Source organism: Callorhinchus milii, unplaced genomic scaffold, assembly GCF_018977255.1.
Source record: "Callorhinchus milii isolate IMCB2004 unplaced genomic scaffold, IMCB_Cmil_1.0 Scaffold5, whole genome shotgun sequence".
Lineage (NCBI taxonomy): Eukaryota > Metazoa > Chordata > Chondrichthyes > Chimaeriformes > Callorhinchidae > Callorhinchus > Callorhinchus milii.
Window position 1 is genome coordinate 84,534 of NW_024704746.1, and position 26,407 is coordinate 110,940.

General features: G+C 41.1%; 1 protein-coding gene across 1 annotated transcript in view; it reads left to right on the top strand.

Annotated features, from left to right (window-relative positions):
- Nucleotides 1-26,407, top strand: part of faf1 (Fas (TNFRSF6) associated factor 1) — a 113,884-nt gene that overhangs the window by 59,421 nt on the left and 28,056 nt on the right. Inside the window, exons 9-13 of the mRNA XM_042334861.1 lie at nucleotides 2,941-3,036; nucleotides 6,871-6,994; nucleotides 11,536-11,599; nucleotides 15,822-15,903; nucleotides 21,233-21,387. Of these exons, the coding sequence (XP_042190795.1) occupies nucleotides 2,941-3,036; nucleotides 6,871-6,994; nucleotides 11,536-11,599; nucleotides 15,822-15,903; nucleotides 21,233-21,387 (521 nt within the window). The remainder of the gene's footprint in view (nucleotides 1-2,940; nucleotides 3,037-6,870; nucleotides 6,995-11,535; nucleotides 11,600-15,821; nucleotides 15,904-21,232; nucleotides 21,388-26,407) is intronic.

A 26,407-nucleotide genomic window follows, 5' to 3' on the forward strand; every position in this document is an offset into this window, starting at 1 on the left:
CCCCCCCCCCGTGTCCTGGTAACCCCACCCCCCCCGTGTCCTGATAACCCCCCCCCCCTGTGTCCTGGTAACCCCCCCCCCCGTGTCCTGTAACCCCCCCCCCTGTGTCCTGGTAACCCACCCCCCCCGTGTCCTGATAACCCCCCCCCCCTGTGTCCTGGTAACCCCCCCCCCCCCCCGTGTACTGATAACCCCACCCCCCCCTGTGTACTGATAACCCCACCCCCCCCCTGTGTCCTGGTAACCCCCCCCCCCCCGTGTACTGATAACCCCACCCCCCCCTGTGTCCTGGTAACCCCGCCCCCCCGTGTGTCCTGGTAACCCCGCCCCCCGTGTGTCCTGGTAACCCACCGCCCCCGTGTCCTGTAACCCCCCCCCCCTGTGTCCTGGTAACCCGCCCCCCCCCCCCCCCCCCCCCCCCCCCCGTGTCCTGGTAACCACCGCGCCCCCGTGTCCTGGTAACCCCCCCCATGTCTTGGTAACGCCGCCCCCCCCCCCTGGTAAACCCGCCCCCCTGTGTCCTGGTATCCCCGCCCCCCTGTGTCCTGGTAAATGCCCGACCCCTCTTGTGTCCTGGTAACCCGCCCCTCCGTGTCCTGGTAACCCCCCCCCCCCCCCGTGTCCTGGTAAACCCCCGCCCTCCCTGTGTTCTGGTAACCCCGCCCCCTGTGTTCTGGTAACACCCCCCCCCCACGTGTCCTGGTAACCCCGCCCCCTTCCCCCCGTGTCCTGGTAACCCCCCCCCCGTGTCCTGGTAACCCCGCCCCCTGTGTCCTGGTAACCCCGCTCCCTCCCCCCCCGTGTCCTGGTAACCCCCCCCCCCGTGTCCTGGTAACCCCCCCCCCGTGTCCTGGTAACCCCCCCTATGTTCTGGTAACCCCGCCCCCTCCCCCCTGTGTCCTGGTAACCCCGCCCCCTCCCCCCTGTATCCTGGTAACCCCCCCCTGTGTCCTGGTAACCCCCCCCCCCCTGTGTCCTGGTAACCCCACCCCCTGTGTCCTGGTAACCCCGCCCCCTTCCCCCTGTGTCCTGGTAACCCCCCCCCCCCTTTCTCATGTCCTGGTGACCCTCTCCCCCCCCCCCTCCCGTGTAATGGTTACCCTTCCCCCCCATGTCCCACAGTCATGGTGAACTCCCCTATGTCATGGTGACCAGGGTTGACTGCAGTGTTCAAGGTGCAATTTGACCAGAACATCACAATAATAATCCTTGCATTTTTAATCCTTGTATTTGATATAGTGCTCAATCATGTCTTGGAGACGTCTCAAAGCGCTTCACAGGTTATACTGTCAAATGGATGTATGTACACCTGAGAATGATATCTGGAGATCTAAACTCAACTGATTTTAGCAATATAGCCCATCATTCCGTTTGCCTTGTTTATTTTTGCCTTGCAATGTTTTGATATGGTGAGCAACGATTCAATTAAGTGCCTCCGGCTGCTCGAGCTCAGAGTTTCTGAGCTTGAGGAGAGGCTGGTATTACTATACAGCATACGTGAGACTAAAGAGTTCATGGATAGAACGTTTCAGGAGGTGATCACCCCAAGCCACAGAGGTTTCAGAAGAAGAGTAAGTAAAAGGACCGCCTGGCATGGTAGGGAGACGGGACAGGCATGGCAGAAATCTTCCGAGAGTGTGGCGCTCACAAACTATCTGTACTAAATACCGGTGAGGGCGACAATACCTCTGGGGAGGGCAGTTGAGAGCAAATCGATGCACCCGGGGATACAGGGAAGAGAATCAATGTCCTGTTCCTCTAAGTAGAGATTTATTCTGTCCCGGATTATGGTCTCCTGTTAATAAAGCATACGGGATATTAGGCTTTATAAATAGGGGCATAGGATACACTAGTCAGGAAGTTATGCTGAACCTTTATATAAAACACTGGTTAGGCTTCAGCAGGAGACTGCATTCAGTTCTGGGCATCACACTTTAGGAAGGATGTCAAGGCATTGGAGGGGGTGTAAAGGAGATTGACCAGAATGGTACCAGGAATGAGCGACTTCAGTTTTCAGGAGAGACGAGAGAAGCCGGGATTATTCTCCTTGGAGCAGAGGAGGCTAAGTGTTAAGAGTTAGATAGGGTGAACAGGGAGAAATTATTTCCACTGACGGGTGGATCGGTAACCAGAGGGCACCGATTCAGAGTCCTGTAGCTCAGTGGTTAGAGCACTCGCTTTGCAAGTGAGAGACCTGAGTTCAATTCCAGGCAGAGGGCGAAACCTTGGGCAAGTTTCCTTACTCCACACACCTAATAATAGTCCCTCCAAAACCCAAAACAATAATAAATTGGTCATTTTCAATCCATGACTGTTTGTGGGACATTGCTGTGCGCAATTGGCTGCTGCGTTCGCCCACAAATATACAGTCAATTCACTTTACAGTGTGTTCTGTGAAGCGCTTTGGGACGTCCTCCCGACGTGAAAAGCGCTATATCAAGTGCAAGGATTATTATTATTATTATTATTAAGATAGTTGCCAGAAGAACCAGAGGGGAGATGAGGAGAATTTTTTTCACACAGCGAATTGTTGGGATCTGGAAATCATTGCCTGAAAGGGTGTTGGAAGCCAATTCGATAACCACTTTTAAGAGAGAAGTAGATAGATATTTGGGGAGGACAAATTTACAGGGCTATGTGGAGAGCGCAGGGGGGTGGGGTTAATTTAGACAGCTCTTTCAAAGAGACGGCACAGACACAATGGGCTGTATGGCCTCATGTGCTGAATAATTCTAGGATTTTATAGGACGCTATCTTGCATTTATCAGTATTAAACTTAATTTGCCAGTTATTGGCCCTTAGTATCTCTGTCACTTTTGATCTTGCTCTCCTTCAATTCAATCCATTGAGTCCAAGCCCATGTCTTGGCCTTGATACCCAGTTGTATGGAAGCCCTGCTGCATTTTTAGATATTGCTGAGACTTACCTCTTGTTTTGCAGGTTACTTTGGCTGCTGCTGGACTCAGTTACCCGTGCCATCGATTAACAGTCAGTAAAAGGCCTTCACCTGCACAGACGCGAGAACAATCTGAGGAGGTAAAACATTTTTTAAGTGTTTTGTTCACTATGTGATACAGAGGGAGTGAGGCAAAGGAGTACAGGGAGGGACTTTGAGTTTATCAACGTAGTGACTGAAGGCTTCAATTTCTGAAGCAAAATCCTCTTAACTTGGATTTGGACAAAGTAAAACAACTATACAATTTTTTCAAATACTTATTGGAAGTTTGCAATTTTTTTTAAAAGAGGGTATTGTCTGGAGGCCTCTCCTGAGCACATTTACAGATTGTAAACTAATTCTCAAAGTCATTTTTTTAACCAAAAATTATATTGAGTTTTACTGTACCTCAACAACAACAAATTACATTTGTATAATGCCTTCCACGTCAGGAGGACATCCCAAGGTGCTGGACCTCCTGTTGAATGTGTTGCTGTGAGAAACCACCTCCACTAAATTGCAGTTTGTAAACTGAAGAAAGCTTTATTCAAGGAAAACTATGAAGTAACATTGTCATGATTTGTTATAGCCATTGCAGAGATGACAGCTATTTCCAGAAAATAGGTTTGAAGTTGTATTGCCATTTGGAAGATGATCTACCTCCTGATATTGATGTTCCAAGAATTAATCATTGCCTTCCTAACCAATTGCCTGCTGCTTCAAGTGTCTGGGGTGAAAGCTACTGAAAATTAAAGTTTGCAGGTTTTCAAGTCATTTGGACCATTTCATAATAATTAGAAAATGGGCAACAGTTAATTATATTTAATAATAATGCTTGCATTTGATATAGCACTTTTCATGTCTTCTGAACGTCTCAAAGCGCTTCTCAGAATATATTGTAAGGCGAATTGACTGTCTATTTGTGGGTGAAACGTGGAACTAATTGTGCACAGCAGTGTCCCACAAACAGTCGTGGATTGACTGATCAAATTATTATTATTTTTTTTTAAGGATTATTTCCACAGAAAAGCGATCCACCAATTGACTAACAACCGGGTTCCTACTTACTGCTGGTAAACTTACGCGTGTGGAGTAAGGAAACTTGCCCAACATTTCGCCCTGCTGGGAATTGAAACAGGTCTCTCGCTTGCGAAGCGAGTGCTCTAACCACGAAGCTACAGGACTCCACAATTTGATTAGTAATCCTCATCACACTTGATGGGAATTCTTTGAGAGTTATTTAAAACTGTTTGAGAGTCTTTGATAATGATCTGTGTACTGAATAAATTTAGGATTTTTTAATTATTAGTTTAAAAACAAATCATCTGTTGCTATAATTACACGTATACTTTACATGGAACACCATTATCAAATGCAAATGTTATTACAATTACAATCCTAGGACTTCAGTATTACCCCATCACTTGCATGTTAGGAGTTTCAGAAGTGGAGGAGGAAGCAACAGATTTACATAGAAATATCAAAAGAAACAAAAATAGTTTTACCAGTTGGTTGCTACACCAGGATACTGCTGATGACAGCACAACCAAGCAGCGGAAGGGCAGACCTATCACTGAGGGTAGAGACTCTTAGCAGTTAGCTCCTGTTAACCCTGCAAGCCAAAGCCCTAATGGATAGGATGGTTCTCGCTGGACAAATAGCGGGAAAGCTTACCAAAAAGTGCCCTTGATAGCAAGCAAGCTGTGCGGTTTTAGCTGGTTCGACTCCAGCAGTACCCCAAGCTTTGGAGTCCCCAAGCCTGGGCTCTTGCCAACCTACGCCTAATACTTTCCTGAATTAGGTATACAAGATGCATCCCTCCAGGGAGAGAGTGCATTCCATTCCAATAAACATCTCTGGAATTTTCATGTATAGGTGAGATATATGGACTTCTGGTTTGGATACTCTTAAGCCTGGCGATGGGCTTACACATGTGTCAGCGACAAAAGCTCCTAAACACTGATTGTTTTGTCTTTATTAAGCTTCTTATAGAGAAAAGGGGAATGTATACCATCTTCTTGTGCAGTTTTTCATCACCTCATTTTTTCAAGTAAGCTTGCAGCTTTATTGCAATGGCTGCAGGTAATTAACTTTCCAGCCGAGCCAAAGATGATGCCATGAATAATTAATGACTAGAATTTATGTTGTCTTCAGATCATCAGTTTGCCTTGGGTTCTGTCGCTAAAGATTTAGCTCTGTTGCTCCTTGAATATAAATGAATGCCTCACCTTGCCAGGGTGTTAGAATCTTATTGATTATTTTTTCCACTCTGCCTGTTGGAATCACAACTTCTTTGCCTTTATCAGTAGATCAACATCACAATAGCATAATACACAGGCCTTTTTTCAAATAAAATTCTGTGAACACAAAATCGGAAAATATTGCAACAAAATAATAGTTCTTCCATTCTTGAATAAAACACCCACGGTAAGGTCACCTAATCACCTTACAGGATAGATGGCTGTTCTTCAACTTTTAGCAACTAAATGAAGCAAAGCTTAAGCAGGCGCAGTCTAAACTTTGGGAACTATTTACAAACTCTAACATCTGATTAGGCAAGAAGCTTCCTGTGAAAAGCAAAGAAAGTTTCAGGTGAGCTCCTCCACTCTGTCTCGCCCTCAAACAGCCAGATAGATAGGGATGGCGGCAGACCGAGGAGCTTGTCTCCGGGCTTGAGACGGTGGTGATGTGGGAAGATGAAGAGAAATGGAATTGGTGATTTAGAAAATAAATTGGACGTTGCCAGAAGAAATTTTAATTTGTCATGTTGTGTCATTTTACAATTATCAGAATTGTTCATCTTACGGCATTGACTGTATATTATGTTCCACATTGTAAATAGTTCATCGTTGGAACATGGAATGGAGTCATTAGTGATTCAACGTTAGATTAACTTGCATTATCTCTGTAGTTGATGAGGTACTAATTATTGTATAATATATAATTGTATATGAAATTTGAATTGTATTGTTTTGGACTTTTAATTAATTTTTTACGATTCTTTTCAACTCTTGAATGGTGGGACTTTTTTTTAAAGTGATTTTATTATTGCCCCCAAGTTAGTCTTAACAATTGTGCTATCAATGAAAAGTTAGATTAATCCTGTGTGGGGCTGCATTCTAGATACAATACTTTGATCTTTTGACAATGCTTTCAAGTTTAAAAATGAATCCCATAACCTGCAGCTTGTCACTACACTGTCATTCTATAATGTTTAGGCCATAGTGCAATGCATGTACAGTGGAATCTGATGCCGGTTAATCCCAAACGTCGGGTAAATCAAACAAAATTCCCAGTCCCGAATTATTTCTATTAACAGTTTTGGATATAATAGTTGATTTGGATAAAATCTTAGATTGATTGACAGTGGAGTCCAGCCATTCCCAAGTGGCTGGAGTTGGGCTGTCAATCAGTGAGAGGGGCTGCAGAAACAGGGAAGAACAAGGGAGGGAATGTCATGATTGATTGAGGAGTTTGTGAATGGGTGGAGTGTCCTTCCATTCACAAGTGCAAAGCTGTCAAGCATCACGTGGGTTTGCACTCCAGGATGCTTTATATATATATATATATATATATACACACAGATATATAAAGGGTGCTATATAAATGCAAATTATTGTTGTCAATCATCTCAGGCCGCCGCTAATTGGTCTCCTTCCCGCCCAATGGGAACGGCAATAATTTTATACGGTGTTTGTTGGGCAGGGATGGTATTACCGTTACCCTCGGACAACTCTTAACAAAGGGACCGTACCCGATGTGTCCGACTTAACCAGCTTCCACTCTGTGCTGCTCTGATGTATTCAAAGAAAAAATCTGGACGTGTATTAACAATTTTTCCTCGTTGCTGTTCTTTCCTATTTAAACTATTTTGATCTCTTGAATTCATGAGTAATAGCATTGATCAACCTTGTTGTTTTCATCTCTATGTGTAGTGCACTGATGTTCACATGGTCAGTGACAGTGAGGGAGATGATTTTGAAGATGCTACTGAGTTTGGAGTTGATGATGGTGAACTCTTTGGCGTGGTGTCCTCAGCTTCAAAGAAGTCTCCAATGAGTAAGCTAAAGCTACTAAAAATATCTAATGCAATCAATTTATTTTCGGTTTACTTTATTAGAATTTAATACTGCATTTAAACTGCTTTCTGCAGTCAGGTTAGTTTGTAGTGAAAAGAAGATATCCAACTCTTATGTGCCAAATTTATCAAATGATCCATGAATGTTTTTTTTCCCAAATTGGATAATTGTTTTTGTTTCATTACCACTAATTCATCTGTTATCTTTGAGCATAGAAGCTTCACCTGAGTATATTATTGGTAAATTCACTTGTTATTTGGTATTCTTTTACAGAAATTTGTGAAGTTTGAAGTTCTTGCAAAGTTTCAATGACTACCATAGTTTCCAAAGTGTGCATTTGTTTTGAATGTTCTCTTTTCATTATCCATGCATTGAGAACTTGGAAGACACCTCTGTTTTTCTTAATATTCCCTGGTGTATCCAGGCTGCATGTGGATAAGAACGCATGTGAATGACCTACTCTGATCCAGCTGGTGGGAGATACAGGGGCATGTCGAAAATGATTTCCTTTTTTTCTTCCGTTCTGTGGGGAGTATCTGGTTTTCACTCAGCACTTCCCATCAATTTGAGATTGGAACCACAGTAGTGCTATTTTGACAAATTATTTATTATTCCAATATTTTTAAGAATGAAATATAGTTACTCAGTAATATGTTGAGTTGAATACGTTCAGGTTTTTAGATTAATTTGTAGAAAACACAACTTAAATGTTATTAAAATTTCAGTATTTTCCTTGATCACAATATAATTTCTTATTGTGGTTATAAGCACTATGTCAAATGGAAGATTGTTATTCAAGTTGGAGTGGAATAGAGGCTAATATTGGAACTACTTTACCAATCTCTAGAAGTTTTTTTTTGAAAACGAACACAATTTTTTTNAATGATAAAATAATGTGTAATAATAATAATTCTTGGATTTGATATAGAGCCTTATCACATCTTTGAGACATCTCAAAGAGCTTCACAGGATACACTGTGAAGTGAATTGACTGTATATATTGTGGGAGCCAATTGCGCACAGCCGTGCCCCATAAACAGTTGTGGGTTTCATAGATTCATAGAATGTTACGGCACAGAAGGAGGCCATTCGGCCCATCGAGTCTGTGCGGCTCTTTGACAGAGCGTCACTTTCACTAACCCCAATCACCAGCTTTCTCCCCATAACGCTGCAAACCCGTCTTCCCCCGATACCTGTCCAGTTCTCTCTTAAAAGCTGTTATCGAATCAGACTTCACTGCCCTATCGGGCAGATCATTCCAAATTCTAACAACTCGCTGAGTGAAAACATTTCTTCTAACCCTAACCTCCCCTCTGCTTCTTTTGGTAGATATCTTAAGACTGTGACCACAGGTCACAGACACACCTACCAGCGGAAACAGCTTTCCTTATCTCACCTGTCGAAACCTTTCATGATCTTGAAGACCTCTATCAGGTCCCCGCGTAACCTTCTCTGCTCTAATGGGAAAAGTCCTAACTTCTCCAGCCTGTCCTCATAGCTAAGGTTCCCCATTCCTGGTATCATTCTCGTGAATCTCCTCTGCACCCTTTCCAGTGCCTTAATGTCCTTCCTGAAGTAAGGTGCCCAGAACTGGACGCAGTACTCCAGCTGAGGCCTAACCAGTGTTTTGTATAGATTAACCATAACTTCCCTACTCTTATACTCTATGCCCTACTAATAAAGCTCAGTACACCAAATGCCTTTTTTACTGCCCTATCTACCTGCTCTGCTACCTTTAATGATTCGCTTACTTGAACACCCAGATCTCTCTGTACGTTCACCCCCCCCCCCCCCCTTAAGATTGAGCTACCAAGTCTATATTGCCTCCTATCATTTTTCCTACCTAAGTGTATCACCTCACACTTATCCACATTGAAATCCATCTGCCACATGTCAGCCCATTCCACCATTCTGTGTATGTCTGCTGCAGTTGGTTACAGTCCTCCTCACTATTTACTACCCGACCTAACTTTGTATCATCTGCAAACTTGGAAATAGTGCTCTCTATGCCCAAGTCCAGATCATTAATATATATTAGAAAGAGCAGTGGTCCCAATACCAATCCCTGGGGACACCGCTGCACACCTCCTTCCATTGCGAGAAACATCCATTAACCACCACCCTCTGCTTTCTGTTCTTAATCCAAACTGCCACTGTCCCCTTAATACCGTGGGCCTCTAATTTTTTATTAATCTCTTATGCGATACTGTGTCAAAAGCCTTTTTGAAATCCATGTAAATAACGTCCACCGCATTTCCCTCATCAACCCTCGCAGTCACCTCTTCAAAAAATTCTATTAGATTTGTTAGGCAAGATTTGCCTTTAACAAATCCATGTTGGGGGTCTCTAATTACTTCATGTTCCTCTAAGTAGAGATTTATTCTGTCCCGGATTACGGTCTCCAGTAGTTTTCCTATTACCGAGGTTAGGCTGACTGACTGTAATTTCCGGGTTTGCCCCTTTTTGTAGAGTGGGGTAACATTAGCCACTCTCCAGTCTCTTGGCACCACTGCTGTGTCCAATGAAGATTAAAATATAATGGCCAAAGCCTCCGCTATTTGAACCCGTATCTCCCACAGCAACCTTGGGTGAAACCCATCTGGTCCTGGTGACTTATCAATTTTGAGCCCAGTCAATCTTTTCAGAACTTCCTCTCTGTCTATAGTAATCTGATCTATGTCCTCTACCCTCTCATCCAATACTGCGGCATTTGGGGCATCCATTTCCGTTGTGAAGACAGATGCATAGTATTCAGCCACAGCCTCTGCCTCCACAACAAGATTGCCGTCATTGTGCTCGATTGGCCCCACCCTACCTTTAACTAACCTTTTTTCCTTTATGTGCTTGTAAAATATTTTAGGATTCCCCTTTATGTTACCCGCTAACCTCTTCTCATGCGATCTTTTAGCCTGTCTTATCACTCTTTTAAGATCACTCCTGCATTCTCTATAATGCGCTTTGCTATCCTCAGTATCTTGCGTCTTCCAATTGTCGTACGCCGTCTTCTTCTTTTTCATCCTAGACAGAATATCCCTGGTCATCCAGGCTGGCTTGGTTCTCGCACATTTCCCTTTTGTGGGAATATATCTATTTAGACCTTGAGCTATCATATCTTTGAAGATCTCCCATTGCTCATGAGTCGTTTTACCTGCTAGTCTTACTTGCCAGTCCACCAACTCTAGGTCCCTTTTTAGCCCATCAAAATTAGCCCTTTTCCAGTCAAGCATTTTCACCCTTGACTGTACTTTGTCCCTGTTCATGAGTAATCTAAATCTAATAATATTATGGTCACTGTTACCTAGATGCTCCCCTACCGAAACCTGTTCAACCTGACCTATTTCATTCCCCAGGACTAGATCCAGCAATGCTTCCTTCCTCGTAGGACTGGAGACATACTGCTCAAGAAAATTTTCCTGTACACAGTCTATGAATCTTTCTCCTACCTTGCCCTTAGCGCTTCTATTTTGCCAGTCTATATTGGGATAATTGAAATCCCCCATTATCACAACTCTGTTCGCCCTACATCTATCCACGATCTGGTTGCAGATCTGCTCCTCTATCTCCTTCCCGGTGTCTGGTGTTCTATAGTAAACCCCTATCAGTGTAACCACTCATTTCTTATTTCTAACCAATTGGATTCTGTTGTTTGGGCCCTCCAGAGCCTCGTTCCTTTCTACAGCTATAATGGTATCCTTAACTAATATTGCCACCCCTCCTCCTTTTCTTCCTTCTCTATCCTTCCTGAACACATTATATCCTGGAATATTTAACTCCCATTCCTGTCCTGGCTTGAGCCATGTCTCGGTTATTGCCACCACATCGTAACCCCCTATGGCCAGTTGAACCTGCAGCTCATCAACCTTATAAGTGACCAAATTATTATTATTTTATTTATTTATCTTAAAGGAATTATTACCCTCGGATAAGCCAATCGACTAACAAGCGGGTTCCTACATACTGCTAGGTAAACAGAGGCATGTGGAGTAAGGAAACTTGCCTTAGGTTTCGCCCTGCCCGGGAATCGAACTCAGGTCCTCTCGCTTGCGAGGTCAGAGCTACAGGACTCCACAAATCTAGAGAATATGAACAAATGTCCTTATGTCACGAAAGCTCAAAACAGTATTGGTTCAAAGCATACCGCCATCGTTTCATTTTATTTCAGAAATGATCATTTACACTATCCTGCAGTGAAATACTGGCAATATGTTAGAAGTAACTTTTTAAAAAAATGGGCTGTCATCTAACTCAATTTTGTGTTTTATTTGCCATCTGCACAGGGTATTATTACAAACCTGATCAAGGCAGAGAGTACAGCATACTACTGTTAAGAATTTTCTACTATACTTTTATATTTTAGGGTAATTATTTCAAGATGGCAAAATGGAAACTGACTTAACAGAAACAAATATTTTGGGGAAACTTAAATCTTGTATTATTTTCATTGGATTAAAAGGAAAGTCGCTTGTGGCAGATCCAGTTGGCCTATAAAAATTAAATTTTACACCCTTGTTCCCATTCTAGTGCCCGAAGAGGCTGAAAATGAGGCCGATGCCTTGTTGCAGTTCACTGCAGAGTTTTCGTCCAGGTATGGTTCCTACTTTGATTTCCTCTTAAAGGAGAGCTCTGTCTTTCTAAATCTACTGCAGAACAAAATTATCTAATATCAGATGGTTGACATTGAAGTTTGATTATCTGTTGCAGTAAACATAAAATAGATTCATTTTTAAATGTTTCTCTTACTAAGCAATTACTGCAAGCACCAATGAACACTGGAATTTTTAAGCAGATTATGTGAGAATATGACCTACGGTTGCACAAACTTAAAAGAATTTAGATAAATATTGGAGGCTACACCTGATCAATCGTATTCTCTGTTTTCAAAAGGTTTTAAATGTGCAAATGGAACATTAAAGCACCAGGGACCTGATAGCCTGATAGGAAAAGTGAGCAGCATTGTCAGACGGGCAGATGGAGGGAGACGGGGAAGCCAGAAACAGAAGTAAACATTTTGAGGCCTACAGTTGTGCAGAGTGTCCTTTCTCTGAATTTTGGGTTGGATTTCAAGTCAGACTGATTCAGAGATTCCGCTTAAAATGAATCCACAGCATATTTATTGCATGGAGTTTGCCTCAAACTGAGGGTAATTACCAATAGGAGAGGCTTGAAGTTGCTTGGTGTGAGAAATGGAAACATTTATATTTGGTGCCGTAGAGCTAAGTGTTCGGATGCATTTAACAAGAGTGATTTACTGTTTGTTTTGCATCTGGGGGTCATGCTGTAGGTACAGCATTCTAGCAATGCTTGCTGCTGGGTGGAAAAGCTGTTTCATTATCCGACAGTTGGTTCTCTTATTATGACCAACATAACAATTGAACTGAACATACAGATTTAAATTTAAGTTAGTGATGCAAAATAGAGTCCAAGAGAGAGGTTGTTAAAATGTGTTAAAACCTTTTTAGAGCTTTGCAATGGTATTGTAATATTTTGCAACAAAGATGGTAAAATCAAGCCTATTATAATGGGGGAGGGGGGGAAAGGGATAATAATAATAATCCTTGCATTTGGTATAGCGCTTTTCACGTCGGGAGGACGTCCCAAAGTGCTTCACAGAACACTGTAAAGTGAATTGACTATATTTGTGGACGAACGTGGCAGCCAATTGCGCACAGCAATGTCCCACAAACAGTCGTAGATTGAAAATGACCAATTTATTATTGTTTTTGGTTTTGGAGGGACTATTATTAGGCTCTGTGTGGAGTAAGGAAACTTGCCCAAGGTTTGGCCCTCTGCCTGGAATTGAACTCAGGTCTCTCACTTGGAAAGCGAGTGCTCTAACCACTGAGCTACAGGACTCCGATACGAGTCACATAAGTTCTCACTTGTTAGTGAGTCCAAAAAACCGGGGCATAAGTACAAGAAGACCACTAGCAGATCTAAGAAACATTTTTACAAAGGGAGTGAGAATGTAGCACTTGCTGCTAGGCGCTGAGGTTGAAGCATGCCTTACAAAGTTTGGTACAGTTTGTTGAATTCCAGCCCTTTTTTATTAGCCGGTCTTTCTTGCTAATTGTCAATCAATACCTAGGTTAGAGGCACTTGGAGAGAAAGGGAGGAGATTTGTGAAGCACTTACTGAAAGTTTGAAGGGGTGGTAACCACCAAATATATTAATCATAATAATCCTTGCATTTGAAATAGTGCCATTTCACGTTGTTGAGGCTCGAAGGGCTTCGCAGGATACACTACAGTGGATTGATTATTTTGTGGGCAAAATGTGGCATCCAGTTACACACAGCAATATCCCACAAAGAGCCAAATTTTGAGGGATTGTTGGCCAGGATACCGGGTGAATCTCTTAGGGTTATCCGTTTGAATAGTGCTATGGGATATTTTAATATCCACCTGAACAGGCAAATGGACCTTGGTTTAACGGTACCCTCAGCATTCCATTGGAGAATCACTTAGACTATGTGATTCAAAGTCCCAAAATGGGGCTTGAACCCCAGCCTTCTGACTCAGAGGCGAGAGAGTTACCACTGCGCCAGGCTGACACACGTTCTTCAAATGGTTCCCAAATTCACAAAAGTTGACCTGAAAATTACAGATTTACTAACTGACCGAAGTAATTGAAAAACTAATGAAATCAATGATTATCAGCAAAATAGATTGTATAAGCATAAAAAGAATCTAGTAATTGCCCCACTCTGAAGTAGCTTCACAAAAGGTAGAAATTAGCTGTCCAATCTCAGATCTTTAAGGAATTGATATCCCAATACAGTAGGAAGCCTAATTATGTAGTTTACCTAGATTTTCAAAAGACGATTGACAAAAGATGCAATACAAGAAACGTGTACTGTACTACAACAATACAGGAGACTTCTTTATAAACTGAAGTGCTCTAAGATACTACAAAAGAAAGATGATTCTCAATGTTAGGGTGAGCTATGAAAATGACGGGATAAATTAGGACTGTTCAGTCTTGAAAATAGACTTTTCAGAGGGAAGTTTGTCAAGGAATGGAAGTGGCTTAATGTGATCGAGAAAATAAATTAGTTTTGAATATGCAAAGGCAGTAGGACAAGTGAACATAGGTTCACTGCTGTGAAAGGCAATTTAAGACCAGGAAATATTTTTCCACATAATGTAATAAATGGGTTACTGGAATAAATGGGTTGGGTGGAGGGCAGGACATGAAGCAGACTTAAGAAACCACTTGTAATGGAAGGACGATCGGGTGGGTAATCTAGAAGAATTATATAAAACAGCCTGAAGGGCCTTCTTTATCCAAACTTATCTTGTGATTTGGATTATCTATCACCACTGATTTCCAACTGTATTCTGGGACCCCAACCTTTTTCTGCTCCTTATATTTGTCTTCCTATCTCACTATCTACCCCCCACCCCCTACTTTGTTGCTGTTCACTATCTACCTCCCTCACTTGCCCATGTGTCTCCCTCACTCCCATTTCCAAATAAAAAAAAATCCAGCTGTTCTATCAGAACTCTGCTGTTATTTTGTTATTTTACATTTTGTTATGTAAAACTGGTATAAACATGGAAATTTTGATTGGATATCAAAGTCCACAATGTTCCCATCTCTGTGTTCTAGGGAGTGTACAACCTGACATAATTTTCTCACATGATCTGCCTGTAAATTCCAAGTCTATGTTAATGGCTGCTATCAGTAATTGCCTGGTAAGTGACATACTGGAAACTCTTTTTACAATAAAAATCAGATTTCTACTATTTTCAAAAAGGTTGTTGAATGTTATAATAATCCTTGATTTTGACATAGCATCTTATCCCATCGTTGAGGTGTCTCTGTAAAGTGAATTGAATGTCTATTTTGTGGGTGAAACATGGCAGCTAATTCCACACAGCAGTGAGTTTTATTGTTAAGTTAAGAATATTAAGTTTTATTGTGAATATATTCCATACACCTAAAGTAATGTCGTTGCCATGGAATTGATCCAAAAGAAAGTGTTTGGAAATTAAGAAATCTATCGATCGCCATGTATCACACACTATTTTGTTTTGCATTAATTAGGTGATATTTAACTTTTAGACAAAGTAAAACTGTCATCAGTCAAACATTAGATCAACTTTAGAGGATGGGATTTTTTTTAAATTGGCAAGGATTTACATTCTCCTTTTGGATCAGGGGATTCTGTCAGATTTATTGAGAGGTTTATTTATCGGATCATGAGTTGTGTGCTGTTTAGGTATTGTTTATTTGAGAGGAGAATATTACTGTCCTATAAAGGAGCTCTCTGATTTTAAATAATTAATTTAGTAGTTCTGCCATTAAGAAAATCATGTGATGGGATTGCAGTTTTGCTCCCTCTTATAAATTTATTTCAGTAGTTTACACATTGTGTTTTTTCAATATAAGATATGCATATTACAGCTTCTGACACCATTTCTGAGTGGTTAGTAAATGGTCCTGGAAAATGCATCTGATTCAACGAGTGAGCAAGATCTCAGAACACATGTGACTTAGTCACAGATGTGATATAAAGGTCTTCTGTTTCATGAGCGAAATGAACCAATCATTCTACAGGATCCTACTTTCTTTATCTGCAAATTGCACATTATTGCTGGATGTTTGTGTGTGAGAATCGAGGATTCAAAATTGAACTCCCCATGTGCTGAACTATAATCTCTGTGTCGGATGAGTTTTCTATTTACACAAGTCTGTTTTTGAGTTTCTGTATGAATATGATCTTTTTGTGGTCAAAACTTGAAAGTGTTGATTAACAAGACATTATTTCCTGCTTAAGAACATAACATTTCTTTGTCGCACGACAGATACGGTGAGTGTCATCCAGTCTTCTTTATCGGCTCACTTGAAGCTGCCTTTCAAGAAGCATTCTATGGGAAAGCCAGAGATGTGAGTGACCTTTCAGGATGTTAACTGTGCACTAATTTTTAATTTCTCTCATTTGAATCGATTATGACATGACACAAACGATCCACAATAAGCTTTCTCTCCCATGATTACTATACCATTGTAAAATCCTAAGTGGCTAATCAGCACCTCCTAATTTCGGGTGCTATCATTTGCACTGAAGAACATTTATATTGAAATGTTCAACATAGAAAAACACTGCAAGTACTTAAAATTCCTAAATTCTAATTTTAGTATACACGAGATTAAAAACATTTTGCGTATGCTAAAATATACAAACTTTGGATTATGAAATTTTTAATTGTTAATTTTAATAGTAAGTGATCCAGCAAAGCTCTACAATAGAGTAGGGGCCCTCAAGCTAATACTTTAGCTTTTTCCTTTTGCTGTATATCCCTCTGCTCCAGCAAAAAATCTCTGAATTAATTATTCCAACCTCAGGCATGTTCACTTGCCGTAAACTTCAAATAGTCTTTGGCAGCTAACAAAGACAATATCAGCTATCTTTTTCAGTTATAAAAGTTGTCACATTATATATGCCTTTTCCAAAGATTTTAGGTTGATTTGAAAATTCTTTAAAGGATTTTAATACTTTAAAGGGCTCTTTTAACAAACTGATTCCCAGCGTAAAGTGCAACTGATGTTTGAGTTTTATTTGAAATTGGCAGGAGTTTTAACACTTCTACAGGGATTTAGTTTCCAAATGAACAGAAATACTGGTACTTTTCTCAATAATAAAAGGCAAAGGAAGTAAATGATTTTATATTGTGGCTGCATAAAATAAAAAAGAAATATGGTGGTTAAGATATTGAAAGCTATTTTGACCTAAATCCACTGGCAGGGCCTTTGAACCTAAACTCATTAAATGTTTATTTGAGTGGTTGGATTACGAAGGATTTTGAAATACCAGCAATTGATATATACTTAATCGCTAAGTAAAACACTACACTTGATGAAGTCTTTCTCACGATGCCACTCACAGTTCATCTAAGCAGGATTCTTTAAACTGATTTTGTAGAGATTAGAATGATGACCTGTTTGACCATTCATTATCTTTTCTGTTTTCACTGTACTATCATTTTTATTAAATGTTCTAGTATAGCTAAGATCTAAAAAACGCATTGCTAATTTAGCAAGGAATATTTGTGTGGGTACCATTGAAAGGAATTTCACCTGGGGACTGTTTCCCAGATTAACTATTTAATGTTGCATTGATTAACTGTTTTAGAAATGGATGAATATCTGGTTAGCAAAACGTTTATAAGGATATGCAATGCTTCACTATAATACCGTTTACTTTTAGGATAGTTGAAGAGGATCCCGATTTACATAGCGTTCTTAGGTGCTTCCCCATGCGAAGGTGCAATATTACTGCAATGCTTACACCAAAAAACAAAAATTTTGATGCTTCAGAAATCCAGGATGCGAGAAGTGACATTTATGACCCAAAAATTTAACTTTTGGGTTCCCGCACCCAATTCGTCTGTTTAAGCCCAACAGAGGCAGTGAATGCAAAAGTATTGACTCGTGATCTTTACAGTTGTACAATGTAATCCAACAATCACATTGTAATGAGCGCTTCTTTATTTGAGCATTATGTGAACTGCAAGGATAATATGACAAGAAAAGCAACTTTTTTTCTGAAATGTATGAGGATGATTGCACAGTTTGGTAGGGATTCATTTGGTTTTGAGGCCAATGGGAGAAAAATACAGTATTGTGGGACCTTTCTCAAGATCAAATGATTTAAGTAGAATTCAACAATTTATGATCTGCAGAATGAAGAAGTGCTTCATGGGTTAAATGAGCTTTTCTGATTCCATACTTTATTTGCTCTTCCCAGTCTCCATATCAGACTAAATTGTGCAAATCTGACATTTATGAATAATAAAACAATAAATTGAGTTTTTCAGAGCTCCATATTTAGTTCATTTGGCAGTTGTTTCTTCCATTTTCCAATATGTAGATAATGTTCTATCGAGGAGGGGTTCAACAAATCCAAAGGATTCCTTTATTTATGAATCTTTTTAAATAATCTTCCTATGTTGTTGACTGCACATTTCTAGCACTAAAAATATGTGTTACAGATTTTGCTGCTTTCTGGGCCTCAGTCATAAGACTCTTTCTTCCAAGGTTTGAAACAGGTCTGTTGCCTTCTACTTGAGGGAAAGTTGAAGTTCTGTTTATCCGAACACTTGTTTCAAACCTCTCCTACACACCAGGAGAGATGGTGCTTTCACTCTTTTAGCACATTTCCTACAGTTTTCCTTCTAGTTTCATCCAACAAATTCTTGCAGTGTTTTTCATGTAAAACAAATGTGTTACAGAGTACACTAATTGGATCAGGTTCACTTCCCACCTACTTGCATTCTTTCTTCCCCCCCCCACCTACCCCCCCCCCAGCAGCTGCTGGATTATCGTTCCTGAAAATGTTCTGAGTGACCGCTCTCACTAACACCTGGCTTGTGGAGTCCTGTAGCTCAGTGGTTAGAGCACTCGCTTTGCAAGTGAGAGACCTGAGTTCAATTCCAGGCAGAGGGCGAAACCTTGGGCAAGTTTCCTTACTCCACACAGAGCCTAATAATAATCCCTCCAAAAACCAAAAACAATAATAAATTGGTCATTTTCAATCCACGACTGTTTGTGGGGCATTGCTGTGTGCAATTGGCTGCCGCGTTCGCCCACAAATATACAGTCAATTCACTTTACAGTGTGTTCTGTGAAGCGCTTTGGGACGTCCTCCCGACGTGAAAAGCGCTATATCAAATGCAAGGATTATTATTATTATTATGTCTTTCATCACTATGTAACTTTTCAAATATGCAAAACCTAGTCTAGGCTCAGAACCAGAGTTTAGCATAACAAATATTGTTTAAAGGTATTCTTGTCTGAAACGTATTGAAGTTTAATTGTTATTAATGCAGGGACCATAGGAGCCCATCTTGATACAGAAGCACACCTCCAGTCTCAGGTCAGATAGAATCATACAATATTACAGCACAGAAGGAGGCAATTGGGCCTATTGTGCCTGTGCGGCTCTTTGGAAGAGCTTCTCCCTCAGTCCCACTGCTCTTACCCCACATCCCTGCAAATTTTTCCTTTTCAAGTACCTATCCAATTCCAATTTGAAAGTTGTTATTGAATCTGTTTCCACCACCCTTTCAGGCAGTGCATTCCAGACTGTAACAACTCTGTAAAAAAAATTCTCCTTGTTTCCCCTCTAGTTCTTTTGCCAAATCTATGTGAAATGGTTACTGACCCACCAGCCAGCGGAGACAGTTATTCTACTGTATCTACTCTATCAAAACCCCTCATAATTTTGGACATAATTTAGATCTAGAATCTAGCTTTTGAAGACGATGTTCTCAAGTCTGTGCACCAGTTAAAATACATTCAAAGTTAGCTATCTTGGCTGAGTGAATTTGGTATCTGGACATATGGGATTTCTGTTGTCAACCAATTTAGTTGATTCAGAATGCCCTGGATGCCAACTGTCACTCAACCAGTTTCATGCCTCACCTGGCCTATCGCATGGAGTTTTTGTCACTGCTGCATAATGGGGCGGCCCTAGATCCTGTGTAATTAATGACTGAAATGGGTTACCAGGAAGGATGGTAGAGGCCCTAGAGTCATTTATGAAACCACTTCATATGCACATCTTATTTTGGTTTATATTGCTGCTTCACATTCTGGAAATGAATGTGCTAATCTTTTGATTTCAGGATAAATTATGTGTAAACTTTAAAATCTTTTTCTTTTCTCTTTGCAAGCTAGTATTTTGTCTTGCAGAGAGGAGGGACTCTTAAGTAAGAATTTATGTATAAGGAGTGTGACAGTTTCACAAGACCTTTTCTAATAGTTTATAGTGAAAAAGAGAAGGAAAACCGTCTGCTTGCCATAAAAGCAACAGTACTACAAAGAACAGATTAAGGGTTTAGAAGAGGTCAATGTGGGTTTTCCACTAACTAAATACTTTCTTAAAGTTTCGTATGCAGAAAATAATGAAGTCATCTAAGAGTTTTTAAAGAATTTTTATTTCTTTTTACTCCCTGCGTTTGGTTGTCTGCTCAGCATGGGTGTTTAATCTTTCCAGGCTTTTGAATTGGCCCCAATGAATGAGTGGGTAGCTGTCTCTCTATGAGCTAGGAGCTTATTCTGAGGCCTAATCACTGAGTAAACATAGCCTTGCCCTCCCTCTCTAACAACCTTCACACAATAGCAGAGATTCTAGTGAAGTAACCTGGATATTGCATACTGAGCTTTGAAATGCAGAATGGATGAGCTGCAGAACAGACTGGCTGATCTTCTTCGTCTCTTTTTAATTAAACACCACAAAACCGGCCTTGTTTGTTATATCCCGAGGAGAAATTGTGCATCAGCAGCACAGGATTCCAAGTTCAGATTTGGTTAATATTGTCTGCTCCTGCTAACACTGCAAACTGCCCACATTTCAAGGGCAATCGTTTTACCAGATATACACATTTTGGTGACATTTTAAGCAACTAATGTGACTAAAGACTGTTAGTGGAAGGCAGACTGAGTGTGTGTCCCTTGTTGCCAAAGATCTAGCAGTGGTTTAATATGCTATAATTTTCTAAAATATACTGTATTTGTATATAAGATTTTCCTATAAATACCAACTGCTAAAACGTAGTGGAAACCAGTTTATTGTATGATGCAGGCTTTATTTTAAAATGTTGAATTAAAACCGTACTTCCAGTTATGTTTTTCCAATGCATTGCACAATTGTTCTGTCAGATTTTTACCAAGGGAGAGCAATGTAATCTTTGTGTAAAGTGTTTTCTACTTTTGTTAACATTCATTTAAGGAATGAGTAAATAACCAACAATGCAACAAAGGCTAATCAGTCATTTTAGCTGATTCTGATTCTGATCTATTCGTATTCCTACTTCGATCATACCTTTAGCAAACTAGCTGTTGTTTGTCATGCAAAATTAATATTTGCAAGAGTTACTGAACAAGTAATGTAGAATATTTCATGCTTTTTAACCAAGAAACATGGTCTGTCAAGTTTTAGTTTCAGAATTTAATTACTCATTGGCCTGAAATTCTCTGTATTTTGTGTTAAAGTTGAGGTCACGATTTGTGGAAATTTCTTAAGTCCTGTCTAAATGTGGAAGACTTCTTTTCAAGAACTGCAGAGGGTTGGGCTCCAAATTTTGACTGAATTTAAGAATTTCCTACAATTGTACATAACCTTAAATGTTGAGAATTGGTCATGTAGATCACTTATGTTGTATTTTTTGTGGCAATGATTAATACGTTGGATCTCCTTTTTTTTCTTTACCAGAGAAAGCTGCTTGCCATCTACCTCCACCATGATGACAGTGTTCTTACAAATGTATTCTGCTCGCAATTACTGTGTGCAGAATCTATCGTCTCCTATCTCAGTCAAAATTTTATCACTTGGGCATGGGATGTGACCAGAGAAGCTAACCGAGCAAGGTAATCGATTTTATTTTTAAATTGCTCCAAAATGGCATTTATTTCTTAAGTAATATATATCCCAAAAAATATATTGTTGTACTCCCTGGATGTAGAATGCAACAGAATCTATTCATCTTAAGCTGAAACTCTTGAATAGGCCTCTGCGGTAATATGTGGAAAGGATGACAGCTCGTGTGTGTCACATTTTTAATAGAAGCTTGAAAACTGAAATGAAAGTGATGGATTATTCGGGTAGATCAAGTCCATTTCTAAGACTGAATGATGGACATATAATGTTTACACAGTATCGCTGTTGCCTTCTCCAGCAAATATATCTAATTCCCCACATATTGGGCATTTCATCTTCCAACACTCTGACTGAAGTGCCATTGGAGCCAATGTCTTTCTGCAAGCGCTGACTGCCAACCGCACCCAGTTACAGCCCTTGTTGAACTTTATTGATTTTCCCCCTCCCAACTACCATCTTCTAATGAGCTTCCATTCTATTATAATGGATTATTATAAGTGTGAAGTGTTGACACTTTTTATTTGGTAATTAGTCTCCAGCTGACCACCAGTGGGCAGTGTTGAGCTCTTTGTCTTATCCCACAAAGTTGTCCGGCATGAATACCCATTTTGCAGTCTGTACCAATCTAGATCAGTTGGCAGCTTGCAGACTTTTTTTTGATTATTTTCTATTGAAAGCATTTTTTAATCAAAAAATACATGCTTGATGATTGGTATTTGAAGTATGTTTACGAAGATGATACACGTTGTTTAGGGAAAGGGAGAACCATAATTAATGTATGCAATCTGGATTACTAAATCTCCCTTAACTCCTCAATCCCCCTCTCCACCCAACCCAACTCCATTTCCTACCACCCCTGGAAAAAATCTCCCCCCCCCCCAGGCTGAGTTCAGTCATCTGATCTCCTCCCTGTCTGGGCTTCCTCCCGCATTGGTCCATCTTCCTTCGTCACTCTCCTCCACAACTCTCTCTCCACCACGCTTGATGTCCTTGCTCCCCTCACCTCTCTCTCCACCTCCTACTCATGCAACGTACACCAGTCACCTCTGTTCCCTCAAGGCACAAGGGTGTGCCACCAAACGCACCTGGCTCAAATCTAATTTAATGGTCCATTGGCAGATCTGGCTGGACCACAACAAAACTTCCCACCTTGCCCTCACCTCCACTAAATTGGACTTCTACTCCAAGATAATCTTGGAGGCCGAGGTCAACCCCAGGCCCCTCTTCTCCACCACCAACCGGCTCCTCCCCCACCCTCTCATGCCTTGCCCATCCGCTCCTCCAAAGCCAAACACGAGGAAATGCTGGACTTCCTCGAATCCAAAATTGAGTGGATCCTCAGCCGCTTCTGCTCACAATACAGAAACAGCCCTGGTCAAAGTGACAAATGTGAACACACCAGGTGGACACAATTATTGTCCTTGACCTCAAGATTATCTTGGAGTGGAAGAATGATTTAGTGAGGGCAGAGCTGTAAATTTTGATGTGGTCCAGCCAGTTTTGGTGTGGTCTAGAAAAATCTGCCGATGGACCATTAAATGACATTGCATCCTCTGCCTTCTCGTCCTCCTTGACCTCTCTACTGCCTTTGATAGTTGGCCACTCTACCCTCCTGCACTGCCTCCTCACCTCAATCTTGGTTCTGTCCTTGAATGGTTCAGATCGTACCTCTCACACCGTCTCCACCTTGTCTTCACAAACAGCTTATCTTCCACCCCCGCACCGTCTTGTGTGGAGTTCCTCAGGGCTCTGTCCTTGGTCCTCTCCTCTTCGACTTGTATATGCTCCCTCTTGGTGACATCATCCGCAGACATGGGGTCAACTTCCACATGTGTGCAGACGACACCCAATTCTATCTCTCTGCCTCCAGCCTTGACTCCGGGACCCACCAACAATTGAACATCAACAAGCCCAAAGCTCTCCTGATTGGCTCCTGTCAGCGCCTCCACACCTCAAGCACTGGCAGCATCACCATCCATGGATACACACTCCACCTCACTGAGCCTTGGCATCTTGTTTGACCCTCAACTGTCCTTTTTCCCCTACATCTGGGCCATTACACACTCTACCTTCCCATCTCTGCAGATCATGTAGAACTCTGCAGCTCATGTCCTCTCCCGTACCAGGCTCCGTGACCCTATCACCCTCACCTGGCTCTACAGGCTCTACCCCCTCCTTTTGATATTTCATCCCATATTCTTTTTACCTCGTTCCCTCCCGTGCCTCCTTCAAGACACATCTCAAAATCCTCCTTTCGATCTGGCCTTCGGCCACCCTCCCTGCCCTCCACCCTCCCTCCCTGCCCTCCACCCTCCCTGATCCCAGCTCCAGTCCAAATCCCTGTCTGTCCATCGCCTTGGGACGTCCTCCCGTCATGAAAGGCGCTGTACAAATGTAATTTTTGTTGTATTAGCCCAAGAGATTGTTTGTTTTGTGCTATTTGGGGCTAGTTTTGTTCACATGTTAGATCCCAGCATGCTTGTGTGTTTGTAAGATAAATATAGATAGCTACACGGTAATGCAAATATTGGGATTTGTGTCACCTCCTTCTCCTCGAGTATTAAGCAGCCGGGCACCTTTCAGGAGCAGGTTTTCCTCACCTGTTATTCCCACTCACCAAGCAATTAACCATATTCACAGCTGCTGACCCTTGGCATAAATAGGCCTTTGAATGCTGCACGCCTGGTTGGAGACCAGTTGACCGTGCCTGGTCCCATTTGACCCACTTGTAAATCCACAGGTGTGGCCTCTGTGCACAGAACTGCTTCCAAAGTTAGATGTCGTCCTGCTGCTTAGCTTTCTGAATAGGGATTTCGCTGTAGGTAGTTAGGAAACAGATGGAGTTTAATTGTTATTCTGTGGACAAGGACAGAGGGGCACATGATCTGAACTGTTTTCCAGTAGAGTAGTCAACTAAACGGTCTGCCTGTGCACGTTGTGTTTAGAAAGAGGTAGTTAAAGTATCAGCCTTATTTAAGTCTTTCCCCCCCAGTTGAGTCCTTTACAAACTATTTTACAAGAGATTAAGATTCCACAACATCTGGAGCTTTTGTCACTTTCCCACTGTTTCTTCCTGGGTTCTTATTTTATTTTGGGGGGAGGGTTCCTGTTACCCATGGATTATTTTGGACACTCTCATTTTCTCTCTTTCTCCACAGCTTTTGATATCAGCTCAGCCTTAACAGAATGTCTAGATCAATTTGCAGTTTTGGTTTAACTTAAGATTTGCTTTTTCCAACAGCATTTATACGTTTGCAATGTCCTTACAAACAAGCTAGTGTATTGCTGTAACCTCAGAAGCTCTAAAAAACTATCGAAGGGGCAGCATCTAATGATTTCATTAGTGTAAGGTTTCAGATTGACTTGTTCCTTCTCCTTGTCAACTATTCATAATCACTGCACTCTATTGTTTGAAGGTGCCCTTGTAAATGATTTCTTAGCAATCCAGAAGGGTATTTGTCTCAGTAAAATAATGCTGCAGACCTTGTTCAGATAATTGGTAAGAGAGTTTGACTATGTAAGGTGTTCCAAACTTTGAAAGTAGATATGGAGTTAAGATATCAATGGACATTTATATAAGATCATGAGCTAAAATTGACACCTCTAGTATACAGAATGCAAAATGTTGGTATCCACTGATGCACAGGTGAGTTTAATGAGTATTTGTGGAATTGTTTTATGGATTGTAATTCAATTTTTAGTTTAACCACCAGAACAATAAATCATTGTCATAAAATGTTACCAAAAGTTTAACTTTTGTTTAAAAAAAAGGAGCTGGGCATTGTGTATACAAGATCTCATACACTTAACATTAATATATAATAATAATAATCCTTGCATTTGATATAGCGTTTTTCACGTCTTCCAGACGTCTCAAAGCGCTTCACAGAATATACTGTAAAGTGAATTGACTGTATATTTGTGGGCGAACGCGGCAGCCAATTGCGCACAGCAATGTCCCACAAACAGTCGTAGACTCTGTGTGGAGTAAGGAAACTTGCCCAAGGTTTCGCCCTCTGCCTGGAATTGAACTCAGGTCTCTCACTTGCAAAGCGAGTGCTCTAACCACTGAGCTACAGGACTCCACGTATACTTCAAGTCCCATAGAAAACTTGTTTTCACATGATCAATTACTTTTACAAAAAAACTATTCCATTATACTTTAGTAATCCTTAACTTTTGTTCCTAATTGGCTGATACTGAAAGCTACGAAGCATTGAATGTGCATTAGCTTTTAATTCTTGTGTTTTTGGTATTCAGATTCGTATTTTTGTTCAATTGGTAGTTTTCTTACCTCGAGGTCAGACGGTTGTGGGTTTGTGCCTTACATCAGCTATTGAACACATAAACTGGGCCAATAGAAAAGTGTGGAAATATTTACCCCAAATTGCAGGGAGAAATGGAAGATTGTGGGGGAATTTTTGTCAAACTTTGCAGAAAATTGCTGGGTGTTGATAATAGGTGCTATTGAGGTACATTTTACTGCCAACTGCATTATTTTCATTTTACTAATTAAAAACTAAACATGAGGAATAACACATATTGATTGTTGCAAAAAAAAATTAATTGCTTCTTTAAGAAAAACTGGGTGGCCCACGTTTTTGAGTGGGGTTGTTTGAGCTCACCACCTCCTGCCTCTCAGATCCCGGCACCACAAACAGACCCGGACACCCAGAGAGAGACACACAGACTTCCATAGACACTCACAAGCACATAGTGAGAGATGCACACACCAACACGGGGGTGGGGGAGAGAGAGAGATGCACACACAGACATACACAGGCAGATACAAACAGGCACTCACAAACACAGAGACACGCGCACAGGCACTCACAAACACAGACACACACACAGGCACTCACAAACACAGACACACACACAGGCACTCACAAACACAGACACACACACAGGCACTCACAAACACAGACACACACACAGGCACTCACAAACACAGACACACACGTAGACACTCATGCAGAGAGATACACAGACACTCACAAACACAGACAC